The sequence below is a fragment of the Borostomias antarcticus genome (assembly GCF_949987555.1).
Source record: "Borostomias antarcticus genome assembly, chromosome: 8".
NCBI lineage: Eukaryota > Metazoa > Chordata > Actinopteri > Stomiiformes > Stomiidae > Borostomias > Borostomias antarcticus.
In genome coordinates this window covers 925922-937090 of record NC_140241.1, presented here as the reverse complement: position 1 = coordinate 937090, position 11169 = coordinate 925922, and the positions used below count along the sequence as shown (strand labels likewise).

General features: G+C 46.6%; 2 protein-coding genes across 2 annotated transcripts in view; both read left to right on the top strand.

Annotated features, from left to right (window-relative positions):
- The window catches only part of pi4kb (phosphatidylinositol 4-kinase, catalytic, beta), a 229655-nt gene that overhangs the window by 59380 nt on the left and 159106 nt on the right, over positions 1–11169 (top strand). The gene's annotated exons all lie outside the window — the stretch shown is intronic.
- prune (prune exopolyphosphatase) lies at positions 661–10923 on the top strand. Its single transcript, XM_084441910.1, has 8 exons — positions 661–1304; positions 4073–4177; positions 5891–6093; positions 6293–6477; positions 7238–7396; positions 7618–7712; positions 8824–8982; positions 9238–10923. The coding sequence occupies exons 1-8, from the start codon at positions 1266–1268 to the stop codon at positions 9568–9570; spliced, it is 1278 nt and encodes a 425-aa protein (XP_084298036.1). The 5' UTR covers positions 661–1265; the 3' UTR covers positions 9571–10923.

Sequence of the window (11169 nt, the reverse complement as noted above, 5' to 3'; positions counted from 1 at the left end):
ACCACCCCTCGCTGGGTAGCTCAACATCCTGGTCTCGCCTCAGAACAATGCCAATCCTGCAGCTTTCATCATTTCAAGGTTTTGATCTGTTTGAACAGCGCGGTGTATTTCTCAATAATACCATCTTGATCATCTTTATATTAAACCTTAGATAAGAGATTAAACCATTGTTCAGTCCTGTTCTCTCTATTCTGACATGTCTCTATAGAACTGTGTATTATTAGGAGCTGGGGTCAAATGTGGAACAATACTGCAAACAATTTTATGTATTCTGTTTTTTTTGTTCTTCAAAAAGTAATTTTTTACAGATTTCTATAGTTGTTAACTTGGTTGTGAATGTATTAAATGAACATGGTGGCTAGAATAACAGCATGTCAAGATCGGAGCTTCAGCGTCCTGCACAACTTGAACACACACCTACTTGTTCATGATAATATCTGTATAGATAACCACCAGGCATTTGTTCAGTTGGTCTCTCACATAGTTTGCCTTTTTCTCGCTTTTAACTTGAGAACAAAACTCTTTCTGTCCCCAAAAGGTTTGTTTTTCTATGCAAGTGGCAGTTCATTGTAAATTACCTAGAAGATCATGGACATGAAATAAAGATTTTTAAAGAATATATTTTTACCTTTTTATTCACCAACCATGTTAGTTACTCCCACAGATGAAGGCACAGAGAAAGGATGACTGCATTTGTAGGCTTTAGGTGAGGGTGGTGTGTCTTTCTCAATCCGCCTACATTTCTTCCTGCTCTGACACTACATTACCCATAATACCACAAGTACCAACGTCAGCCAGAGGCTCAAAGGCGACGCGCATGACGGTCTAGCACTGCTGCTTTTGAAGTATAGCTCCTGCATGTGACAGCGGAGTGACTTGCAGCTGCAGCTTGTTTTTCATGATCAGTAGCTGCGTGCGCAGAGCTTTGAGTGTCCTGGAAACCCCGCTCCGTCCTGGAAACCCAGCTCCGTCCTGGAAACCCAGCTCGTCCTGGAAACCCAGCTCGTCCTGGAAACCCAGCTCCGTCCTGGAAACCCAGCTCCGTCCTGGAAACCCAGCTCCGTCCTGGAAACCCAGCTCCGTCCTGGAAACCCAGCTCCGTCCTGGAAACCCAGCTCCGTCCTGGAAACCCAGCTCGTCCTGGAAACCCAGCTCCGTCCTGGAAACCCAGCTCGTCCTGGAAACCCAGCTCCGTCCTGGAAACCCAGCCCCGTCCTGGAAACCCAGCTCCGTCCTCGCCTCGCAGATCCCGTCTCCCGAGCAGCATGGACGCGTTTCTGCAGAGCTGCCGCGGCGCGCTGAAGGTAAGGATCTCTGGGCATGGACCCCTGGGCATGGACCCCTGATCCCTGGACCCCGGACCCCTGGACCCCTGATCCCTGGACCCCTGGACCCCTGATCCCTGGACCCCTGGACCCGAGGGGCGGCGTGGCTGCGCGCTGTCCAGCTGCCCGCTTTCTATTTTTAACCTTAGTTAGTTTAAACACACTGTAGGTAGTTTTGTTGTATAAGCTTAGGCTTCATGTAATGTTAAAAATATATATAGGCTATATTAAAAATCGCAGGATGTCACCGTGATCGTGCCTCACGCATGTTGGTTCGTGAACCAAAGTTTGAGGTCTGATCCCAGTAGCCTACTCTTCTAGCTTCAGCTGTCACACATTTCTAATTAGCTTGTTATATTGCATTATCCATTCTAACTTGTGAGCTGATTGGATAAGATCTAGCTAGCAATTAAGGAACAGTAGGCTACAGAAACGTAAGACTCACAACAAGAAGTCACTGTGCTCTTCCCCGGACCCCAGGGAGACCAGGTAGAGATCGCTCTGAACCCCAACACGGTGAGCTAGGCTGCTGAGGTCAAAGGGCATTCCACTCCAGACAGGGAGCACGCGCATCACACACCAGTACACCAGCACACAGAGAGCTTTTAGCGCAGATGCGTCTCTAGTATGTCCACATTGGACGGATGGTAGAGTGGGTTGATCTCTCTAGTATGTCCACATTGGACGGAGGGTAGAGTGGGTTGATCTCTCTAGTATGTCCACATTGGACGGATGGTAGAGTGGGTTGATCTCTCTAGTATGTCCACATTGGACGGATGGTAGAGTGGGTTGATCTCTCTAGTATGTCCACATTGGACGGATGGTAGAGTGGGTTGATCTCTCTAGTATGTCCACATTGGACGGATGGTAGAGTGGGTTGATCTCTCTAGTATGTCCACATTGGACGGATGGTAGAGGGGGTTGATCTCTCTAGTATGCATTGGACGGATGGTAGAGTGGGTTGGAAAGGGAAGGACTGCTTTGGGCCGTGGGGAGGCGTGTGTCTTTCTCTGGTCTTGCTGCTCCGTCTGTGTAAACAGCTCAGCTCCCACCTGTCCGGGTCTTTCGCATCAGTAGGACATGATAGTGTGTTTTTTATTTTGACCTGGACATGTATAAATAAAATAGACTGACTTTAGAGAGTGTGAAAAGAGGAGGTAGAAAATGTCCCTGCTGTATGTTTACCATCTGTCCTCAATGCTACATTCTCTACCCTCAATGCTACATTATCTATCCTCAATGCTACATTCTCTATCCTCAATGCTACATTCTATATCCTCAATGTTACATTCTCTATCCTCAATGCTACATTCTCTATCCTCAATGCTACATTCTCTATCCTCAATGCTACATTATCTATCCTCAATGCTACATTCTCTATCCTCAATGCTACATTCTATATCCTCAATGTTACATTCTCTATCCTCAATGCTACATTCTCTATCCTCAATGCTACATTCTCTATCCTCAATGCTACATTCTCTATCCTCAATGCTACATTCTTACTGCGTTCTCCTTCCTCTCCTTGTTTGTGTTTACACCGTAGGCTACAGCGAGAGAGGGAGTCTGTGCGTCTATGCTGGGTGTCTGCGTGTGCATGACGCGTGTGCCTAGCGTGTTCCTAGCACGTGTGCCTAGCGTGTGCCTAGCGTGTGCCTAGCGCGTGCCTAGCGTGTGCCTAGCGCGTGGCGTGTATTTAATCCCCCCTCTATCTGTACAGTCTGCCTGCTTTAGTGGTCGACGGGGTAATCATCCATTGGGGGCTTTTGATAGTTATTGCCAGTCTGTCACAGTTCACCCCCCCATCACTGTTCTACACACACACTCGCTCTCTCTCTCTCTCTCTCTTCTCTCTCTCTCTCTCTCTCTCTCTCTTCTCTCTCTCTCGCTCTCTCTCTCTCTCTCTCTCTCTCTCTCTCTCTCTCTTTCTCTCTCTCATGCACATACAGCACACATGCAGATGCAGTCATAATGATGAAACACTTCTCTTGTCTCTTGCCTTCCCTCCACCAAAACAAAACCCTTGTGACGATGACAGACAAGCCAGGCTCTCTCTGCGGTTACGTCACGCGATATTCCATTGTGTGGTCCTGGATCTGGCTCACAGTCTGACCTCATCACCGCAGTTTAGCTGATGGCTCATCTGCAATTTCTGTGTGCTGTACACCGGCCTGGAAGCATGAAATCAGAGTCAGAGCAGTACGAGCACTTGGAAGCACACAGGGGGCCTCAATCAAGCCTCCATCTGTGGAGGCTCATTGAATTTGAGCGCTGTGAGGGAGAGAGGCTGCTCTGATCTAATCAGCTGCTGGTCCCGACGGGTGGTGGAACAGCCCCTCACCTCACAGCACAAAGGGTACGGGGGACTTTAGTCTGAAGTGGAAGGAAGGACGTGTGGGGTTGGGTCTGGCTATGCTGGCACAGTGTGAAGGAAGTGTTGGGATTGGTCCGGCCTGGCTGTGAGAGACTAGGGGTACTTTGGGCCCCGTTCCACTTCTTGTACGGTTGTCATCTTCCTTGATCTCTTTGTGATCAGACAGGAAGTATTCATGGAAAGCCACTAGTACACTAGCTGCGTCATCACTGGCTGTCAGGAGTTGCGTTGCCACAGGCTGGGTGCATCGGAATAGCATTGGTGTTCATCCTCACACACACACACACACACACACACACACCACTTCACACGCTCTGTGTATTTCAAGTGAAGGGAGGGTTCACCATTGTTTCCCTTGCTCTGTCCTCCCCAGGGAAACGCAGAGGGAAGCCTGGGGTTCCACGTGGTCCTGGGGAACGAGGCCTGTGACCTGGACTCTACAGTGTCAGCCCTGGCCTACGCCTACTTCCTGTCAAAGGTGACAATCGGACCCTTCATGTTAACTTGATAGTTCAGATACATGATGGTTTGTATAAAACCTCACCGTGTGCATGTGTGTTTGTCGTGTCGGCCTCGTGGTCCAGATCTCACCTCCTCTACTAAGTTCATTACTCCCCGATCACATGTCTCACAGCGTTGACATGGTAACGCCACAGTCAAATGGAAATGTGAACTGCCTGGGCGCAGTGATATCACGCAGCACCTCAAAAGCCCTGTTCTAACTTCCACCAACAAGGCAGCAGTGGTTTGGCTAGAAGAAAATAGTTCCAAGTATGTCTGGTCCGAAAATAACAATGTGTCATTTAACATTATTTATTTCTACATACACAAGTTACAACATGTCAATAAGAAAGTTTTGGAGTTGTTGGAAAGTGTATTTTGTCACTTTTTAGCGAGCTAGGCTAACTGGTGTCAAGCCACTTCCAGTGATTGGGGCTAAGCTAGGCTAACGGCTAAGCTAGGCTAATGGCACAGGTCTCAATGCTTTTTACTGCACGCACAGAGAAGAGAAGGTATGTCTTCTTATCTGACTCTGGGGAAGATGAGAAATAAGATAATTTACCTAAAAGTTGGCGTGTTCCTTTAATGGATTCTTCCGTCGCCCATGCTACACCCCTCCACCGAGTTTCATGAAAATCGGTCTGGTAGTTCTTGCGTTCCTGCTGACTAACAGACAGACTAACTAACAGACCAACACACACTACTGAAAATATAGCCTCCTAAACAAATGAACAAAAACAATCTTTATTTGTCGCACAGTGAGACACGCACATCACACCCCTCCTCCCCCGTGACCTCGTCCTGGGAGGAGGTCAAACAAATGAAAATGAACGTGAAAATATTTGAATGTACTGTATCCCCTCAGTACAGAACATAATAGCCACGGGTGTGGATGACGACACGGTGACATGGCTCCTGGAGGTGTGCTGGATATATAGCCCTGGTGACCCCTCACCCAGGCTCGGGGGGGTAAAAGGATAGCCCCTCACCCAGGCTCGGGGGGGTAAAAGGATAGCCCCTCACCCAGGCTCGGGGGGTAAAAGGATAGCCCCTCACCCAGGCTCTGGGGGGTAAAAGGATAGCCCCTCACCCAGGATCGGGGGGTAAAAGGATAGCCCCTCACCCAGGCTCGGGGGGGTAAAAGGATAGCCCCTCCCCCAGGCTCGGGGGGGTAAAAGGATAGCCCCTCACCCAGGCTCGGGGGGGTAAAAGGATAGCCCCTCACCCAGGCCCGGGGTGGTAAAAGGATAGCCCCTCGGCCCCGAGCCTGGGAGGAGAGGAGAACACAACACCTACTGTAACACGCACAAAGAAGAAGAAAAATTATAGCCACTAGAGATGTTAATAGTTAATCAACTATCGATTAATTGCCGATAATAATTTACTCAAGTAAGATTTGGTTACTTGATTAATTGCTTGTTAATGGAACAGAACTTCTTTTTTTTTTTTTTTTAACAAACGTTTTCAACGGGAGTTGTGTGAAATGTAATCATGATTTAAGGTCTGACTGCACATGAGGGCCACGCCATGTAGTGAAGGCTAATTGGGATGCTGGGAAATTTCAACAACACAGCAGAAGAAGACAAAAAAATTAAGCGAGCAAATCGTTTGTTAAGGTTAACAGTTATGGATTAATGAAATTCCTTGAAATTTGCAGCCCTAATAGCCCCCATATCTGTTCCCTCCCCAGACGCGTGTCTCTGGGCGAACCCCCCTGGCCGTGCTGAACATCCCCAGGGTGGCGTTCGCGCTGCGCTCGGACAGCGTGTTCCTGCTGAGGGAGAGCGGCCTGGCCCAGGACCGCCTGCTGTTCCGGGATGAGCTGGACCTGGCGGGCCTCCACCGGGCCGGACGGCTGGACCTCACGCTGGTCGACCACAACGTGCTGCCCAGGTCAGGAGGGGTGTGTGTGTGTGTGTGGTGTGTGGTGTGTGTGTGTGTGTGTGTGTGTGTGTCCTTCAGTGCTCTTTTAATCAACTTTTGACTTTGACTGAGTCTTTTCAGTGCTTTTAAACCAAGTCAATAGCAACAGGACATCTGCTTTGAATACTCTAGATTTTCTCATAGATGAAGCTGTTTTATTTGCTTGCAGTTCCGATGGTGACCTGGAGGGGGCGGTGGTGGAGGTGATTGACCACCACCGCCTGGAGAGAGACCCTTCGCCCTCCTGCCCCGTTACTGTGGAGACGGTGGGCTCCTGTGCCACCCTTGTGACGGAGCAGATCGTCCAGAAAGCCCCCGAGATCCTTGATCCACAGCTGGCTCTGCTGTTGTATGGTAACTAACCACAGTCTATTACAGGTTATATGGTAACTGACCACAGTCTATTACAGTTTATATGGTAACTAACCACAGTCTATTACAGGTTATATGGTAACTAACCACAGTCTATTACAGTTTATATGGTAACTAACCACAGTCTATTACAGGTTTTATGGTAACTGACGACAGTCTATTACAGGTTATATGGTAACTGAACACAGTCTATTACAGGTTATATGGTGACTGACCACAGTCTATTACAGTTTATATGGTAACTAACCACAGTCTATTACAGTTTATATGGTAACTAACCACAGTCTATTACAGGTTATATGGTGACTGACCACAGTCTATTACAGGTTATGTGGTAACTGAACACAGTCTATTACAGGTTATATGGTAACTAACCACAGTCTATTACAGTTTATATGGTAACTAACCACAGTTTATTACAGTTTATATGGTAACTGACCACAATCTATCACATTCAGCTGTATGTTTTAGTAGCACTTTTCTAGACTATTAACGCTTTCTTGACTAAACCCTTTTCTCTGTGTGAGTGCAGAGAAAACTTCTCCCTCATAACATAACATAACTTTACATGGGCGAGGGTTTCAGAACGGTATGAACAGTCAGGGCTCTACGTGCTCCGACCCATATCATATTTGCTATGAGCTAACTGTAGTCGAGCTAACTGTACTCTTGTTTTCCTGTGAGAACTGTCCAGTGAGCCCCCCCCACCAGCATGTTGACCCCCCTGTTGTCTGTGACTCAGGCACCATCGTGCTGGACTGTGTGAACATGGCCCCCGCGGCGGGAAAGGTCACCCCTAAAGACAGCCAGTACGCCGCGCTGCTGGAGGCGCGCTTCCCCAGCCTGCCACCGAGGGGCGCCCTCTTCCAGTCCCTGCAGAATGCCAAGTTTGACGTGTCAGGTAGGTCACAATACGGAGACTGACACCAAGTCTCAGCTCTTTAGATCGGTGCCCTTCTCTGATTCAACCTTCTGGTTTATTTACTTCTGTTTGAATAAAACAAACATGTGATTTATATTTTATGTTTAGTGTGTTTTATGAATAAGTCCTGAATATATTTTGTGAGATTGTATTTGCGCCCAGCGGTCCATCCAGCATGCTGCTCGTTCTGTGTCCCCCAGGCCTCACCACAGAACAGATGCTCCTGAAAGACATGAAGGCCGCGTCGGGAGAGGATCTCCGACTGGCAGTCAGTGTCATTTACATGACAATGGAGGTTGGTGTGCACCTGCTCCTTCGGGGCACAACATTCAATCTAAAAAGGCTATTGGTACGTTCCATGAACCGCCTCGGGAACTGGGAGTTACCCTGGAACAAATGTCATCTGAACTGGGATTTCTGCCGTGGAAGCTTGGGGGGGATCTACCCCGACCTGACCCCTGACCCCACCACAACTATGAACTCAAATCAAGATGGCTGCTCCGCGCATCAACACTAAGTGAACGCTGTAATAAGACTGTTTAGTAGTGCTTCTGTCTCATCCAATCAGTCTCACACACAGTACTGTAACTTCTATCAGTGGACAATGTTGCTACGTGTTCATGCGCAAAATAGCGCCTAGTGTGTTATCAACTGGTATTGCTAACAATAGCTAACTTGGCTAGAACTACAAAGATGAGGCTTAAGCAGGGGTGGGGTGGCCGTCGGGAGCTTTTCCCGGTGGACTGGCGTGCTAACTGGCCTGGCCTGCAGGCTAGAAGAACCCCCCCCACAAAAAAAAAACACAACACAAATAAATGATTTGTCAGTCCCACAGAACTGTCATGCCAAATAGTCTGCTTGCCAAATAGTGTCCGGGGTAAGAAGTATGATTGTCTTATAACATTTTGTGATCTTTTTTGTTGTTGTTGCTAGCTCGCTAGCTAACTTGTCTGCGGTCTGTAAGCTACACATATAATATCAATGTTTCTAATTCATTAGAATGAAAAATACATCTTTAGAATTGAACAATCTGATCCACAAATGTTGGCTACTAGTCTGGTCCACAAACATTATCCAGCTAGCTAGCTCCCAACGTTAGCTACCAGCTCCCAAGTAGCCAACGTTCGTGGACGAGATTGTTCAATTCTATAGACAGATTTTTCATTCAAATGAGCTAGCAACAAAAAATGGTCACAAGACTATTTAACTTCTAATCCGGGACACATTTTGGCATGACAACCACCCACAGAGTCAAGACAAGCTCCTTCTATGAGGAAACCCACCACTGGTTTGTCTTTCTACTATTGTGAACATGAGACATCCCCATCAAACCAGGGTCCAACAGTTAGACTCAACAATGCAGTTTATAAATCCAACCGACTCTGTGAATCTAATGTGTGTTTCAGGAGTTTCTCCAGAGGCAGAGTCTAGAGGAGGAACTATGTGACTTCTGCCGCCGACACGGCTTGGACCTGCTGGTGGCCATGACCATCTCCTTCAGCCACAACAAGGAGCCCTTCAGACAGCTGGCCGTCTACAGCTCCAGCGCCCTCTACAGGACGGAGGTATGCACTGCAGCTTCCCTGCTCCACTACAAGATCAAACATCATTCAAACCTTTATTTTTTAACTTTGAAAATGAGTAAATTTGATTGTGTGAATTCAGATGGCTGAGTGTTGTTGTTGTTGTTGTTGTTGTTGTGGTTGTGGCGGTTGTTGTGGTTGTTGTTGTTGTTGTGGTGGTGGTGGTTGAAAAGTTGTTTGAGTTGAGTCCATTGGTATCTCTTGAAGGGTCAGTGCTGTGTTATCTGCCCACTCTAGATGAGTCAGGCGTTGGAACAAGCCCGGAACCCTGGCCTCAGCCTCTCTCCAATCAGCAGCCCCCATTCCCACATCAAAGCCTATCTCCAAGGCAACACGCTGGCCTCCCGTAAGAAGGTCCTGCCCATCATCCAGGACTTCCTGCGGGACCGTGAGCGCACGGCGGGGGGTGCTGGGTGCCTGGAGGAGGACATGGCCGTGCCCCCCACCCCGGTCAACAGCCTGGTGGAGGGCTGTCCCCTGGACAACGGCCTGCCCAGGATCAGCGCAGAGGCCCTGGAGGAGAAGTTCAGCAAGATGGCCAACGAGGCGGACGGCGCAGGGGGGCACTGATGCTGCTCCCATGTCCGCATTTACATCTGGGCGCACAATCTCACTGATCTCAACACCATCTGGATGGGTAGAATGACTCTAACAGTGTCTCGGTGAGCCCATCCAGAATGTTCTCTGGTTATGAAGGAAGAGGAGGAAGGCTGTTGATCTCCTGGGATATGGACTGGGAGGCCTGAACGTTTTATCACACAGAGTGAAAACAAATTGCCTCAGGCCACTCATCCATGAAGATGATGGATATTTAAGACTGTTGAGCACGACATGAAAATAAGTATTAATCTCACACTTATGAAGGAGTTAATAGGGCTTTCACAGCTCGTAAGAGATCGTCTAAAAAGTGAGGAAATTAGTATTATTATTGAAATGTTTGAATGATTTGTTGAACATAAACAAATTGTTTTGTAATAGAACACTGTGCTAAACGTCAGTTTAATGGAACAAGGATAATAATTGTAGCTCGCCATCTATCTGTTCAGTTTGAACGTTGTTCAGTTCACTTGAGGAGCTCTTGGTCTTAAAGGACATTTCTGCACAGGCAGATGTGAAGCCACCCTCTGGAACTTGAAACCCATGGATCCAGAGCCCTCTTAAGGAAAACACACACCTGTTCATCCAATAATTGTATTTCAGGTCTTGGTTTTCCAGGAAAAACAGCCCCTGGACTGCATGTGTGAGTGTCCCATACATGGGGACATTTACCACAACCACTATCACCATTCAGTACTTACAGTAGTGATGTCAGCTGTATCGTTTTGACATGGAAGTTATTTTGGAATGAAGCATTGGAATTACAGTAATTGTCAATGGTTACCGACTGTTTGAACCAAAATTATAAATATTGAATGTTTTATAGAAAACAATACAAAACACATAATGCAATTACATATTCAACACTCCAATTAATTGTATTATACATGTATGTGGAAAAAGGATTTAATTTACAAGTTTTCCATTGTGGAATTATGGGAGATGCAGCATGGTAGCTAACTTAATTTACACATTATAAAGCACTTGGTAGCAGTGGTTATAAAAATAAATAAATACATTTGAATGTTAAATTGTATTAAGACAATGTAATGAAGATGTAAGCCTGACAATCTATTTGTAATCTACAGACATTGGTGATGAATTAGTCAAATGAGTGAGGAGTTTCATGATCACTAAGGAGAGAAACGTAGTATTTTGTATATTTATAGTCCCAATCTAACCCTAATCCAGAGGTGTGTGAATAATCTCTTCTGTGGTGAAGCTGGACATGCAGGAGCTGAGGCCATTTGATTTTCTTTTATATTTTAAACAGTAAAGAAATTAAGTGCCGTTGTTAAAATGAAATGCCAACTTGATCGTTAAATTACCAAAAAGGTATTAAAACAATATTTCATAAGAAATGGTCCTTTTTTTTTTCCTTTTTTTTTTACTGTCTTTCATTTTTGATTAATCTACAGTATTAGGACTAGCTTCTGTGTCACGTTTCAAAACCTGTTTATGATAGTATTTCAAGTGACCTTTTTATCTTTGTCTGAATTGTAGGTGGTTGTACCTAACCTTTAAAGAGAAACCAGTTTGTTCCATTCAGTGCAAGTCTCAAATCCAGCTGAG